This window comes from Eptatretus burgeri, chromosome 11, assembly GCF_056783735.1.
Source record: "Eptatretus burgeri isolate ZD-2024b chromosome 11, Ebu_testis_v1, whole genome shotgun sequence".
Classification (NCBI taxonomy): domain Eukaryota; kingdom Metazoa; phylum Chordata; class Myxini; order Myxiniformes; family Myxinidae; genus Eptatretus; species Eptatretus burgeri.
In genome coordinates, this window is record NC_140971.1 from 19,589,866 (window position 1) to 19,606,141 (window position 16,276).

Genomic DNA, 16,276 nt, shown 5'->3' on the forward strand with positions numbered 1-16,276 from the left:
CTCACACAACAATGGATAATGAGCAAGGGCTTGAGCAAGACACAAACTCGTGTTGGGTATGGTACGGCTTGTGCAGGCAAGCATTGTACTGGGCATGTGTTGCACATGTACGGCACAGAGCTGGATGATGGTGATTAAGAGCGGGATGCTGCGTCCTGAAAGGTCCAGTTGCAACTCCAACTACCGCGCGTGGCTACGGCCAACATAAACTTTGTGACTGCCTTCATGCGTGGCGGTTCCCAAGCATTGGCCTCCCAAAGCTGTGCGTGCCATGTTAAAGGGCACCCTGCCGTTATGCCACCATCTCCAAGGCTCAGGAGTCGAGCTCACCACCCTGGCCTGCGGTGCGCCGTCCAAACTACCCACGCTGTTACCAAGTCGTCACCCAGCCTCCATTCTAAAAGAAGAGATTTTGGTCTCTCTATTGTGGTATCTCGAATGTGTTTCCATGTATCTCTGTTGCACACCAAATTTACTCAGTTTGATTTGCCGCGGACAAGTGGTTGTCGGCTTCCGACTAGGAGTGGTTGACCGACGAGGTGAGGGAAGAACAACAAAATTGTTTACTATCGTATACAAAGCGGGCTCAAACAATTTGTTCACTCTGTCTCTCTGTCTATGATTGAGGAATTACTTGATTTCAAATTAATTTTATATTTTGAACACTGTAGAACATGAATCACAACTCAGACGTGCAGTTTAGCAGAACTTTGGCTCCGAATTTAGCAAATTGTACGGAATCTCGTCCCGATCCCGCATGTGCAGAGAGGAGTGAGATAATTGTTTGTCTGTCTGCCTATCTGAAAGTGAAATAAAATTGAAAATCATTCCAACCAGGAAAGTTACTGTTTTTAGGGATGCCATAAAGGACAAACAGGCACGAAGAATTAATGTAACGTGTTAAATAAGGTGGTTTTAAAAGATGACTCATCAACGGCGGGTGGCAAGCTCCCGTAAAAAGTATTTAGATTTTTTTTAATGCAACCTTTAAAATCTTCATTTTATTTCAATTGAATTATATTGTTGCGGACCCGGGGTTGGGGACGAGAAGACCAGGAGGGGGGAAGCTACCTCGGGTTTCCACCAGACTCTCCGGAATCGCAATATAACTCGATCACGTGACTTCGGGTCCTCCGTTTAATACCATTTACCTAAAGGTCACATGGTTTAATGACCGGGGGACACGCCCTCGCTATGCCTTGTTCAAACCGGATCACCTTACCAGATCAGATGCAGCCGAGCATGTATACATGCCTAACAGCATGTATATTTGAAAACCATTGAAAATCATTATTCACAGTTTAACTTGATGAGAAATATATATATATATATATATATATATATATATATATATATAATTGCCAATCACAAAGTTCCGAAGAATGCTCTACATTGTCGACAATTCTCGCTTTTTGAGGGTGATCTGTGGGATTTGGAAGAAACTATTGGAAACAAATCTAGTGATGGAAACGCTTTTTGTGGAATTATGTAGCCGTATCATTTCAACCCTGATGCAAGTGATTCAGGCGAAGATGGTGACATGGAAGTGTTCGTGAAGATGAAAACGCTGGTCACCTGCTCACTACAAATTGGTAGCTTTTGCTTTTCCATTAAATTGACAGTTTATAAGGGATTTTGTATTAATTAATAAATCAGTTATATTACTCCAGCAGAAACACGGCACGACACAGTATGGACAGGACATGGCATGGACACGACAGTGGGACTTGACACAAAACAGCACAGACATGATGGTTGGACATGACACAGAACAGCACAGACATGATGGTTGGACATGACACAGAACAGCACAGACATGATGCTTGGACATGATACAGAACAGCACAGGCACGGCACAGCACAGACACGACGATGGGATATGGCACAACGGTGGGACATGGCACGACACAGTGAACATGACGGTGGGACACAGCAAAGCACAGACATCTTTTCTTAATCGTGGTGGATGACCACAAGGTCTCGTCTTCTCTGTTTTATCACCGTGCTCTGTAAAATGTTCTGAACACAACAGTGAACATTTTGTAGGCTCAATCCACACGCGGGTATTTCGGACAAACCTCATCCAATTTCTGGCAAACTTGGTGTATTTCAGCCATTGGTGTAGCATGAAACCATACTTGTGGGAAATCGAAAATTATTCGCCGTTTGAGTTAAATTGTTCCGCGATGTAACCCATAGATTGTATGACAATGGCGGTTGACTTCCAGGTGTGACATCCCTGCTAATCGTGACAAAGAAGTAGGTTTCGACTTTTACTCGCAAAATTTGACTACATAAATCACAAATCTGAGAAAGACACATTGTATCTATTTTCTAGGATATCAAGGGATCGATTAGCGTTGAGGTCGTCTGATCGTTTGGGTTCCCCTTTAACAGACCTTTCCAATGCCTTTTTTCTCAAGACTGCGTGGAGTAGGGTATCATGTGAACTCTATTGTTGGGAAGGTTTTAATTTCTGACATTTATTGAACTAGAAACACCTGCTCCTTTGGGTGGGGGGCGGCTATGAGAGTGAGGGTCATGTGTGTGTAGGTGTCGATTAACATTATTATTTTGTCATGGACAGTGATAAAGAAAATCTGGTGCTTGAGACTAATGTGAAAAGTTCCATGGATGGCAAGAAGAACAAATAAATCAGCACTTGAATAAGTTAGACCACCACATCAAATGCTACACATTAGAAGTGCTGATGCTAAAACAGAAACTATCATACGAGTGCAGAAAATGAAAGTCTGGAGAAGTTAACCATGCGGGGTGTGTTTTTTTGTTTATATGTTTTGTTACAGGGTCAGTGCTCATGGAAGAGCTAGAACAGAGAACAGATCAGGACACGGCATAACAAAAGGAACAGTAGAAACAGAAGGGTGAAATGTCAACAGCAGTGCCAAGAGGCCAAATAAACGGAGACAGATGCACGTGTAAGAATGAGGGGTAGGGGAGAACGCAGGCGTTGGACGGGATGGATAAAGAAGCAAATTTTGTTGGGGTGGGGGTGGTTTTATGGGTGTATAAAGATTATTGTTTTTGTTGGGGAATGATCTGAGATGGTGGTGAATAACTGTTATGAAAACTTGAAGGGAAGAGTGAGATTGAGGAAAATGTGGAAGTTGATTCCACAGTTGGAAAAAAGAGGAACGACTGAGTGAAAGTGAGCAGTGCTCCTGGATATTGGGAGTCACTCGAAAGGGGTCAATGGTGGACCATGTGAACCATGCAGAAACATTGGAGGGTAGGGGACAAAGCACGGAGAGGGCAGAGGGTGCAAGACGAGAAAGGAGGAGGAAGAAGACAGACCACCAACAGGTCTGCGATGGCAAAGTGATAGGTCCATAGACTCGGCCTCATCGTGTTTGATTCCAATGATCTTGAAGGCTTGAGGGAAGAAGAGGAAGAGTCAGACCATGTCTGCACTTGATGGGTGGAGTAAATGCTGAAACCAGGCTGTCTCTGCCACAGTTTTGGAAAGCACTATCAGCCATGATCTTTCCTGGGAAAGCCACATTTCCAACCTGGCTTCCAAAGCCAGTCGCTGACTGGGAATTCTCCGTCGTGCAAAGTCCTTCCTCGGCCCACCTGAGCTCCTGCCCACATACAAAGCTTTCATCTGCAGCCTGATGGAGTACTGCTCTCCCCTCTGGGCTGGTGCCCCTGCCTCCCACCTTATAAAACTCCCTGGTTTTATTTTGTCTTGATCATCCTTACCCCCATCCCGGGATCATCCATCCCTACCCTATACGGTAATCATTCCCTCCCTATCCCCATCCTGGGATCACCCCTCACTACTCCCATACCCTCGTATAAAACTCCCTGGAGAAAGTAAAACTCCCTGGTTTTATTTATTTTATTTTTTTTTCTTCCTTCTTTCGGTATCATGGTAATTTTGACACTTCGATTTCTTGTGCGGTTATAATATAATATAATTAATAGGCTGCCGCTCAACGGTTTAAATCATAACCGCACTGTACATGAACACCGTCGTACCGAAGAAAAAAAAAAAACCGGGAGTCTGGAACACTGACGCTAACCATTACCATGACGTGTTTCGACTTGTGAGCACCTTACAAGTAACGTGTGTCTGTGTGTCAACGATCGCATATCATGCGTACAACTTATTCCCATCGCATGCGGAGCGTGTGTCATACGGCAAGTACGTCGTAAAATTTTCAACATGTTTGAAATTACAAGACGTACTCCACTTACTACGATGTATGATAGCGTACTTTAGCGTTCTATTCATGCATACCAAACTTACCCATACCGTATTCGACGTGCGCCAGCGTTTTAGACGTATTTTTCAGAGGTTGGCATACGCTGGCAAGATCGCCAAGGTGTGACTGCGATGTTGACACTTCCATTTCTGCGGCGGTTATGATTTGAATCGTTGTGCGTCAGCCTTTTCATAACCTATGCCACGTCATCGTCGGCGATGCGTGCAGCGCGCTATGCCTAAGTTAGACGATCGTTGGGCATAGGTTGTGAAGGCTGACAACAGGTTCAGCATTCGTTGGTATAAGTTATCTATAACACAACGAAACGTTCTGTGTCCGTTACTAATATGTTGCGCATAAGACCAAGTCGTTATGAATACGTCCGAATCTTTAAAAAAAACATCAAAAGTTCAACGTAATCCAGCGTTTTACATACATTTTAATACGTTTCCATTGCTGGCTAAAACGTCAAGGTGTGACTGGGTCTTAAGGAATGGGGTTCTGCATCAAATAACGTTCACAATTTGGCTGTAAGTGTGTTGGGGGCAATATCACACGTCACATTTGAAGCCATGGTCAGGAGAAATCACATATGAGGCCCCAATGCATGTCATAAATGGTCCATGCACTCTCTCCATACTCATATAATCTGATGCCTTGAAAAATTGGACAGGCAATGGGATACATCATGCGTAAGGACTCATTTCATCACCTTTACCTCAGGTCATTACGACATACCTCCAAATCCATTGGGACCATACTCTTTGCAGAGTGTTGGTTCTGCTTAAGCAGTCTCCTTGGCTATTGGGCACAATCCTGGATGGATCGTCACTCTCACGCAGGATACTCGAATGGCTCATTCAATCCCAACAAGCTGGTACTCATTTTGCAGACCTCGGAAGGATGACAGGCAGAGTCAACCCCACCTGGTATTAATTCAACAGCCAAGTGGGAGTTGAACTCAGGACCCGAGGGATCTGATGCCTGCCACCCTAACCATTAAGCCAACAACAGGCATACGACATACCTCAAGGCCTCGCAAGTCGAGACGTTTCGGGTCTGTTGGGCTGCGGGGAATGCGATAAGCACAGGATGCCTCATGAATGTTGGGTTTTCTCCAAATTTCTTTCAGTCAAGTGCTAAATATCAGTAGAAACTGTTGAAAAAGGGAATCGTACATTCGACAGAATTTACTGAATATTTTGTGGTTATTATAATTTTTCCTTCTGGTGATAATAAGGTGTGCCCCCACGAAACGCCACAATAAGCTAGCTATATATCTTAACACAGCGTTCGTCCATGGAAGAAAACCACCTTGAAGAGGCGGGAGGCGGGGGTGGGGGGGGGGGATGAAGTTACTGAAGTCACGACAACCTCTACCGTGTGATCCTTAGTCCTCTGGCAAGTTAGTTTAAGATTGGATGAGGAACGACTGGATGTATTGTGGTCAGACAGACAGACACCAAATTGTGTATTTGTTTGATGCTTCCTTTGTAGCTTGTACCTTGTGAAAGACAAGTTCAGACATCGGACTATTTTTACATCGAAATGAAGTACTTCATACATTTTATTTTGATGTTGCATGTTTCACAACAAAAGTGACTTATTGATGCTTTTCTGAATTTTATTTGCAGAGAATCAATTGGAAATGGTTTCTTATCCCAAGTCAAGTTCCCAGTTGCTTGATACAGAGGTTTCTTTCAATCAGAACATGGCACAGATTTCTTGTTGGGAAGTCAACAAATACACCAGTGTACCGACAAAGAACAACAATTGTATTACGACATTCGAGGAAATTGAAAGGAACGAGAAGCTGCACAAGTGTTCTGTTTGCAAGAAAACGTTTAGCTCATTAACATCTTTAAAGAGATGTCAAACAATGCACAGCCAAAAGATTCCATACAAATGCAATGTGTGTAGCAAGGAATTTTATCAGTTATCATCTTTGATTTATCATCAAGTAGAACACCCAAGAGACAAGCCATATAAATGTCATCTGTGCAGCAAAGCATTTACTACTTCATCAGGTTTACGTCAACATCACGCAATCCACACGGGAGAGAAGCCCTTCAAGTGCTCACAATGCGGCAAGGCATTCGGTCAGTCAGGAACTTTACGTAAACATCACAGAATCCACACGGGAGAGAAACCCTTCAAGTGTTCTGTCTGCAACAAGAACTTTAGTACTACATCATATTTATACACTCACCAGAGAATACACAGGGAGTATAAGCCCTTCCATTGCTCTGAATGTAGCAAGGCATTTCCTGTTCTCGCAAGGTTGAAGCAGCATCAATTGATACACACCGGAGAGAAGCCCCACACATGTTCTGAATGCAATAAGGCATTTAATTGTTTATCAAGTTTATATCGACATCAAAATATACATTCAGGAAAGACGCCCTTCCAGTGTTCTTTGTGCATCAAGGCATTTAATTGTCCATCAAATTTGGCTCGCCATCAAAAAATACATACAGGAGAGACGCCCTTCCAGTGTTCTGAATGCAACAAAACATTTTCTTCTTTGTCACATTTAGATCGACATCAAAGAGCAATACATATGGGAGAGAAGTCTTACAAGTGTTCCATCTGTAACAAAACACTTAGCGATTTATCGCATTTATATCGACATCAAAAATTGCACACCTCAGAGAACAAGAGAGGTGCTACACGGAGAATAGAACGAGAGCAAAACAGAAACAGCTGAAATTTCAAATTTAATCACAATAACAGAAACAGAAATTAATCGAGAAACAAATAGTCAGGTTCCTTATGTAATTTCGTTCTAATTTTTGGGAGATTATGAAAACGATATACTTTTGAAAACCTAATAGCCTAACAAATTAGAAAATGTTTGATTCCATTTTCTCAGATGTCATTATGGCGGCTATCTTGGATTTTTAAAACTGGCGACCCTCAAACACTAGTTTCTCTATCTCGCCTCCTTGATGACCTAGAAACAAGATTCCAGTGGCCAAATCTACATTTTTTGGGGCAAGGAATCCAATGGTGATAATTACAAATGTCAATGACACATGTATGGGTGTCTATCTTGCATGTTAATATGCATAGCTGAACAGAAAAAGAAAAAAGATATTCGGAATTTGACACCCAAAGTTTACACACAAGCAAACTGTCATGTCTGCTACACATCTCCATCGTCCTCACAATCACCATCACTGTCACTAGCAAATGTGATATCCCAAGAGTCTTCATCTTTCTGGCAGTCAGTGCTACACTGACATAGCTCCGTGCAGGGTAGCTCCACTGAATTGCACGAACATCTGTGTTAAGAACAGTCTGCTTTGCATTGACATCTGACCATCTCATTGATGGCCTCTGGTGCTGGGAGGGACTCAGTTGTCATTGTTTTCAGCTGGCCATCCTCGTCCTTGTAGTAGCCATTCTGTAGTGGGTCAAGGAACTCCTGGGCGATGTCTGCCTGACCCCACACTCTGGCCTGGATATGGGCTCGTAGGACATGCTGCTTGAGAGCACCAAGTGTGGGTGGAAGCTTGTCACTTTCTGCCATGTGCTTGCAGGAAAGATACCATCTCAGTTCAGGGATGTTGTCGATTTGGATCCCCTGAGGTAAGTATACAGTGCATACAAACCCAGCCAAAAGTAGATAGCTGATCCTCTGTCACGTCACTGGTTTGAGACAGCATTTGCAGAGCCTTGACAACATGATCATCTGCTTTTAGGTAGATGTTCAGCCAGGTAGCTTTGCCAATTCTAGAAAACCGCCCAGTGTTGTCTGCTCCTGTAAATGCATGAAATGCCGGCAAAGCCTTTGCTCGATCTGCACCCAGAGCTTTCCATTTTGGTTTCACTTCTAAAATCCCAGATGCCATTGAAACACAAGTATTTTTCAGCAGGATTTCATAATTTGCTACAACCAGCACCAGTACATCTGTGTCTGGGGAGAAAAACATGAGATGTGCATCGGATGGGTTGCGACGTGAAGCCAGAACTACATGGTGGATCAACAAGGTGTCTGCTTCTTCATGGTTGTTGCCTTCAAAGTCCAATTGACTGTTGCTCTTGGTGTGTCCTGCAGCAGAAGCAATGACAAGCTTGGGGGATTCTTTGCTGTATTCAACCATCTTTGATGCCAGATACTCTGTCAGATCAACCTTTGTTTGGTCATGAGAAAGTAAGCGGCTCATTGCAATGTTCTTGATGTTTGTGTCATCTCTGATTTGGTATTGGATTGGATCCTTTCCTTGTCTTCTTTTCTCCCTTTGTGATGTGCTTCAAAGATCCGCCTTGTAGGTATCAAACACCAGAATCACCTCATCGTAGTCTCTGGTTAGAGACATCAGTCTGCCGTAGAACCATTCACTTAAATTTTTGACCGTGATTACTGTTGCTGGCTTCTTTGTCAGCTTTTGGACAACAACCATGCCATCCACTAGTGCAATTTTGCAACTTGGATGACCATCTTGACTTGAGCCCAGAGTTTCAGTGTCCATTGGAGCTTGGTTCATCCATATCAGTGCTTTCTCCATTCTGTCCACGTCTTTTGGCAGGGTATGACCCAGTGGATAATGCATGTTCATAGCGGTCTCGGGCTCGCTGAATGTGGTCCTTGTTAGTCGCGACCAGGTAACAGCTGCGATGCTAAAATGCATGCTCTTCACATAGTGTTTCTTTTTTGATATCCGTGAGCCACTTTTGCATTTCATCATAGTTTCCATCTTTCAAGCTGGCTCTCTCCTTTACTGTATCTAGTATCTTCTGGTAGGAATCTAGTCTAGGATGTAATTCCAAGTGTCCTTTACATTGGTCATCAGACTGATGGAGTATGCACAGCTTCAAGTTAATTATTTCCTGACCCTGTCTCTCTGCTCCAAGCTGATGAAGCTGAGACATCTTGCTCATGTTGCTCTAATACAGGTCTGCAAAAAGAAAAGCAAACACCACCCATTAACATACAACACCCAATACTACACATACAACCTGTAAGGTATAATGTACATCCAAAAAATAGTCAGAGGGGCTTTGCAGTTGACATACCTGGAAACACAGCTAACATGTGCTAACTAGCGTTAGCTTGGACATGCTGCATACACACCAGCCGTGTAGAAACAACAACGTATCTGGATTCGTCTGAATTATTTTGATGTTCCTCTAATACCTGCAGATACTAACGTAATAACTGCAATTACAATCACCACAGATAAACCTACAAATGCCAGCACTAGATTATGTACCTGCACACTGACTTGTTGCACTAAGTACACTTTTGTTCAGATACCCACTTAGATCAGGTTCCTATGTCACCTTGGAGCCAGGATAAGGAGATAAGCGTAAATTTCAGTTATGCGCATTAAAAATCCAAGATGGTGACCTAAACCTGTGCCATTGATCATCTGTACTGATTTCTACTTATCACCATTGGATTTATTTCCCCCAAAAATGTAGATTTAGCCACTGGAATCATGATCCTAGGTCATCTCGAAGTCAAGATATTGATGAAGCGGTTCAAGAGAAATAATTTTGTAAAGATTTTCGCTCAATCCAATATGGCTGTCGGACCACGTGACATCAATTATTCGTGATTGAAAAAATCACGAATACCGAAACAGAAACACCTCCACAAGAAAGCGAAACAGAAATGCCTCCACAAGAAAGCAAAACAGAAACACACAGCCACAATGATTGCAAAGAAAAAAAATTACCAAAATAAATATCAGCAAATCTACTCTGACAAATGGGAGAATGACAAAAGAGCAGGAAGATTTGAAAAAGAGCTTGACAGGATAGGGATCGACAAGGAAGGCTAATTGAAATGGCTAAGAAGAGGTCAAATTAATTGGGATGGAGAACGAGTCTTCATCAATGCTCAAGGACACTGCACCAATGCCTTGAAGAAAATGGCGGGATTGAGCCAATCTGACAAACGCAAGTTTTGTGGGGTAGAAACAAAGTATCAGTCACTTCCTTTCAGGGTATAAAAAAAAACTCCTGTCGAAACAGTTGTACATATCCATGAAAGCATCTGCAGAGTAATCCACTGGCACATCTGTAAGCATTTCAACATCCCCGTCCCAGAACATTCATGGAAACATAAACCAAGTCAGATCCTTGAAAATGAACATAAAATGCTCACGTGTGACAAGATGATCTCGTCAAGTGTGGACATTGTCAACAAAACATTGCATCTGGACAACTACAACTGGAGGCTGCCCAGGCCTCGGTGACGATCCTGAAAAGAACCCTTGGACCAAAACTTTGAGAACAAAAATACTTCACAGCTTGGTCTATGAAATGAGACCCTTTTCCAAAATGGAGGTGGATACTTTGAGTCCTCGGAGAACTCAATTCCACCTTCTGAAACTTGTAAATGGAGACTACAACCATCAGGAGATTACACACCAAAATTACACCATAGTGAAAAAGAACCTCACTGAGATTTTGAAAACTATCCTGGGAAAATTACAAAAACGATCTACAGTTGGAAGGGGTTCAGTGATCATTGTAAATATAACCCTCAGAACAAATTTATTTAAAAAAAAACAAAACGTCACAACTTGTTTCCCTCGAGATGGGTTTGTACAAAAACACAAGATGGTAAATTAGAGATTTCAGAGGATTCTGTTCCACCTCCGGACACCCATCTAAGGAAATTCCAACCAACCAGAGAAGTCGTATTTGGCTGGAAAAGGCTCTTTCGAAAGATGGTCCATGGATTAATCAGAGGCCAGAGAGAGGAGCAGGAAATCTGCTTAGAATTCTAGAATGCAAGAGCAAGTTGGATTGATTGGTCTTTCATTCTGAAGCCGAGGCCGTACGATCAATTTGAAAAATCAGAACCACAGCACATTTCCATTCAGGTTTCCCTTTGCATTGCCTTGCTTCGGTGTAGGTCACCATCTTTTAGGTACGAAGAATCGAGGTATCTTCCAGGCAATAACGAACAGGGTGAAGGTGACCTGAAAATATTTTTGATTGCACTTTCTCCAGTGAGGAAGAATATTGAAACTTTACTATGAAAGAGAGCTCTCCTTGATGAAAAAAAGCTGAGCTCGTGCCACCCTCCTTGAAAACAGCAAAAAAAATGAATGCCTTTTAGTTTGTTTTCCTGAGACAAAGTGAAATAAACATTTCCTTTGCACGAAAGAACGTAAATTATACTGTGGGGCATTGTCGCACCACAGCATGTTCACAGTCTGCACGTGAGACTTATCATGAGGTACCGCACACATTTCATATGAGGTACCGCACAGTTTCATCTTTTGCCATTTTAATTGCCTCTCCTCTGAATAGTCAAGCATGGTGATGTTGGGCAGTTACTCAGTTAAATCCTTCTTGATGTCTGAGGTGTAGTGTCAAGGTGCTTTTGAGCATGCTTCTGACCCAGTTCATATTCCATAGTTACAAACAGAGCAACACTGCCAGGCAACCCTTTCTATTTGTCCTGAATGTATTATGTAAACAGGCCTTAGATAATTGCTGATCAAAGGTTATTAAATAAAATGAGATATTTATCATTGTCCTTTCTTCAACAAGTTTCTTCTACCTGTACCCCTCTGCCTTAATTTACTGAAAGATCAGGTATTCTGAGATAAATTATTACATTTGTGAAGGAAAGGTTCCTCTTGCTCAGTGTAAAAAACAATGTTGTGTTGAAATTTCTCATCATGTACATGATGTTGTTTATTTTTTTATGATTTCAAAATGGAGTGTTTTGACTGTGATTGTAGTTTGCTTTACTGAAAGGGTTTACCCAGAATGATGATTCAAAATATTTGTATTGAGTGACTTCTTTTTTTTTTTTTCATTACAATTGCATTCCTCAAAATATATTTGGGTGTCATTATCTATCTATAATTCCAGCAATCTCTGTGTGTGTGTGTCTGTGTCTGTGTGTGTGTGTGTGTGTGTGTGTGTGTGTGTGTGTGTGTGTGTGTGTGTGTGTGTGTGTGTGTGTGTTTGTGCCTGTGTCTGTGTGTGTGTGTGTGTGTGTGTGTGTGTGTGTGTGTGTGTGTGTGTGTGTGTGTGTGTGTGAGACCGCTGTTTCTTGACAACCACTGGTCCGATCTAATTGAAACTTGCCAGGTATATTGCTGGGGACATGAGGATGTGCCTTTTCAAGGTTTGATATTAATCGGACAAGTGCTTCCCAAGTTATGGCCATTTATTTACCAACCAATGGGGGAAAACACGTTGTTGCGTGGGCGTGGCCGATGGGGAAGGGAAGCACAGCCACGTTCCCCATTACGGTTACAACGTACGGGCTTCCGGAGAGTGATGACTTCGTGTATTCTAATAATTTCTCGATTTCTTATGCGCATTTATAGATAAACACAATGGCCCAAGTTATGATCGTTTTCATATTAGACGGTGTATAAATTTCGGGAACATCAGAGTTCTGGTATGCTCCGAACCAGGAAGTAATTTTTTTCTCTCTCTTCTCTTCTCTTTTTGTTTTTCCTTGCCACGACATTGGGAAAAGGTAAAATACGTTGGCGCTAATTGAATAATTGGGTATGAAAAAATAAATTGCGAATAATCGTAACTGCGAATAATATCGAACTTCCGGGTCACGCACGTACGGGCACGTGAGAGCGAAAAAATGGCCTGTGTGGTTTATTTATTTATTATTATTATTTTTTTTTTTTACGGGCACGTACTAGTAAATATAATTATGGGGGTGATTCTTTCTCTAATATTGAGGTTCATGCACGAACAAGGAGATGGAACGTATGAAATAATGGTCTGGTCGTGGGGCAAATCTGAGACACAAGCAAGGGAATGAATGAACAGAATGAGAGGAGGAAATTAAACATTGCAACCTGAAAGCGGTTCACTTCCGATTCTGGTTTTGAGCTTCAGTGGTGTCTTCTTCATCTCTCCCGACTTTCTCAAAAGATGTTTTCTCGGTCATTTTTTTGTTGCCATTTTACTTGCATGTTGTTGTCTCCGTGCTTACTGGGTGTTTCTAGTTCAGTTTTGTTTTAAAACGTGCCAATTTGTGAATATTCTTCGGACTTTTCATTTCGGGTTCTTTGAGACCTCACCTTTTCCTAGGTTATGTGCACGATCATTTTTCTTGTCTTTTTCTCCTTATTACCTGCAGCTTTTTATTTTCACCTCAATCCCTTTACCACTCTTTATATTCCTCCCAACTCTACTCTCTGTTTAATGTCTTAAAAGATTTTAAAAACAACTAATCTTTCCCTTCTTCCCTTACACCTCCTGTCCACACGACTTCCTCTTCCTTCTCCTCCTCCACCTCCCCCCCACTGACCACCTCTCATCCAGTTTTGCAGTGAGATGGTGAAATATTTTCCCATTCTTCACGTGAAAATTGTTCTTGTTCTGCCAAGTTTGAAGGGGATCGTCGATGTACTTCAATCTTCAAGTCTAGCCATGAATGTTCAATTGGGTTCAAGGACTTTGATTGAACAACTCAAGAACATTTATTTTCTTTTTATTCAGCCACTCCAGTGTGGCTTTAGCTTTGTGCTTCAAATCATTGTCCTGCTTAAATGTAAATCTCCGACCCAGTTTCAGATTCATGGCTGACTCGAGCAGGTTTTCATCAAGGATTCTCCTGTACTTTGCACCGTCCATTGTCCCTTCTATCCTGACATGATTGCCAGTCCCTGCTGATTAAAAGCAGCCCCATAACATGATGCTGTCACCACTACACTTGACAGTAGGGATGGTGTTGACTTGGTAATGTATGTACAGTGTTGGGCTTGCGCTGACGTAATGCTAAGAATTTAGATGAAAAAGTTCAAATTTTTATCTCATCTGACCACAAAACGTTTCTCCACATGCTGCAGTATCATTATGATGCTTTTTCACAAACTCCATATGAGCTTTTACATGTGTCTTTTTCATTAATGGCTTCTTTCTTGCCACCTGTCCATAGAGGCCAGCTTTGTGAAGGGAACAGGATATTGTTGAATGATGAACACTGACCTCATCTCGGACAAGTAGCCTTGCACATCTTTCAAAGACATTGTTGGATTCACAGTGACATCCCAAACCGGTTTCCTGCTTGCCCAACTGCTGAGTTTGGACGGGTGACCTAATCTGGGAAGAGTCTGGGTGGTATGATACATTTTCCACTTCTTAATGATGGATTTCACCATACTCAGAGGGATAATGAGTGACTGAAATCTTCTTATAACCCTCTCCTGAACAGTACTTCTCCACCACTTTGTCTGACTTCTTTGGAAAGCTCCTTGGTCTTCATGTTTGCCTTGATAGTTGACCAAGTGAGTTGCACCTTAAAACTCCTTTGATTAGTGGGGGAGCTTAATTTTAAAGTGAAACCACTAATTACATGCAGGTTAGAGGAGTGTGTGAGGTGTCATCCAGGACTCTTCTTCAGCTGGAGAAGTGTAGGAGGTGTCAATTATTTATATAATCGTAGCCACCTGGGTGGCTTAGTTGATTTGGTGAGAGCTGATTGGCTATTCCCCCCATTCACAGGTGAGAGATTTGGGTGAGTCTTTCTATACATATATACATATACATTATACATATATAATTATTTCAGTGTTTCTTCACGATTGAGAGATGAGGCAAAAAATGATATAGCATGACATTTCCAAAAATTGGACGGATTTGGATGGAACTTGGTAGATGAGTTGCATAATCGGTGACAAGAACAAGCAGAGTCCATTTTAGTTCATGTCCGGATGCAGATACGGCCGATTATTGGGATACAAAACATAAACTGTTCAGCCTGGTGGAGAGGTATGCGCTCTTCTGAGTGTCATTCTAGTTACTTGTTTATCACTCCTGTGGAATACTTCGTTCTCACTGTGAGGAACACAGACCGAAATAAATCAACTCCTCCAATCATTCTCATTTTCTGCACAATGGACAGGATAATACTGCAAATTATCTCCCTTTATAAAGCAGTGTGTGTAAGTCTGCCCCCTTTCAAAAGGAAAATTTAAGAAGGGTTTTTTTTTTTGGACACAGTCGAGGCTCATATGAGAGCAAACACACATCTTTCTATAATTCCAGCAATCTCTGTGTGTGTGTCTATGTGTGTCTGCGACCGCCGTTTCTCGACAACCACTGGTCCGATCTAATTGAAACTTGCCAGGAATGTTGCTGGGGACCTGAGGATGTGCCTTTTCAAGGTTTGATATTAATCGGACAAGCGGTTCCCAAGTTATGGCCATTTATATATCAACCAATGACAGGACACGGTGCTATGACGTCACGATAGTCACAAATATATATTTTTTAATATGATGTCACAATTGACACTGGGACTTGATTATGTGCCTTTTCAAAGTTTGATATCGTTCTTCTTCATCCGTTTCAGCTGCTTCCCAAGTGTTTCCCAAGTTATGGCCATTTATGATACGGTTGGTCCGATATAATTGAAACAATGCCCCAATCCAGTTTTTTTTTTTTTGCACGTATGGCCACGCACGTACGGGCACGCACTAGTCTATCTATAATTCCAGCATCTGTGTGTGTGTCTGTGACCGCTGTTTCTCGACAACCACTGGTCCGATCTAATTGAAACTTGCTCGGTGTATTGCTGGGGACCCGCGTATATGCCTTTTCAAGGTTTGATATTGTTGTGGTTGACGAAATTCGCAAACCACCATTCAGGTCCCTTAGGTGAGATATCTCTGTAAGTATATGTGTAGTTAGGCCCAAACCCGTTGTTTAGAGGAAATAAATGTCATTCAGTCGGGCTGCGACCCTTTTAGATAGCCGTTTTTCTTTTGCTATCTTTATTTTGGACCAGCCGCCATTACAACACCACAACCACCACCAACCACGTCTCAACAACCATCACACAACAACCACCAACCGCAACACCGCTTCACACCAACAGCCACGACCCTTACCGTCACATCTCGCTCTCGCAACCATCGCGTCGCCGCCATTCCCGCGCCGCTTGTGGGCGCCGATCCTGAACTCGTGCAGGGCGCGCACTGAGCAGCGGGTGCAGAAAAGCCAGCCTTTCCGAAGCAATCGGATCAAAAACGACTCACGCCCACTTCTGTTCCGTCCTATCGGCGAGCGTGGGGCGATTTGGCCCCGCCTCCAGGTGC

At 42.5% G+C, this 16,276-nt stretch overlaps 1 protein-coding gene across 1 annotated transcript in view; it reads left to right on the forward strand.

Annotated features, from left to right (window-relative positions):
• The window catches only part of LOC147016611 (uncharacterized), a 62,742-nt gene that overhangs the window by 15,924 nt on the left and 30,542 nt on the right, over positions 1–16,276 (forward strand). Inside the window, exons 6-7 of the mRNA XM_085847947.1 lie at positions 5,864–6,934; positions 8,618–8,762. Of these exons, the coding sequence (XP_085704073.1) occupies positions 5,864–6,934; positions 8,618–8,762 (1,216 nt within the window). The remainder of the gene's footprint in view (positions 1–5,863; positions 6,935–8,617; positions 8,763–16,276) is intronic.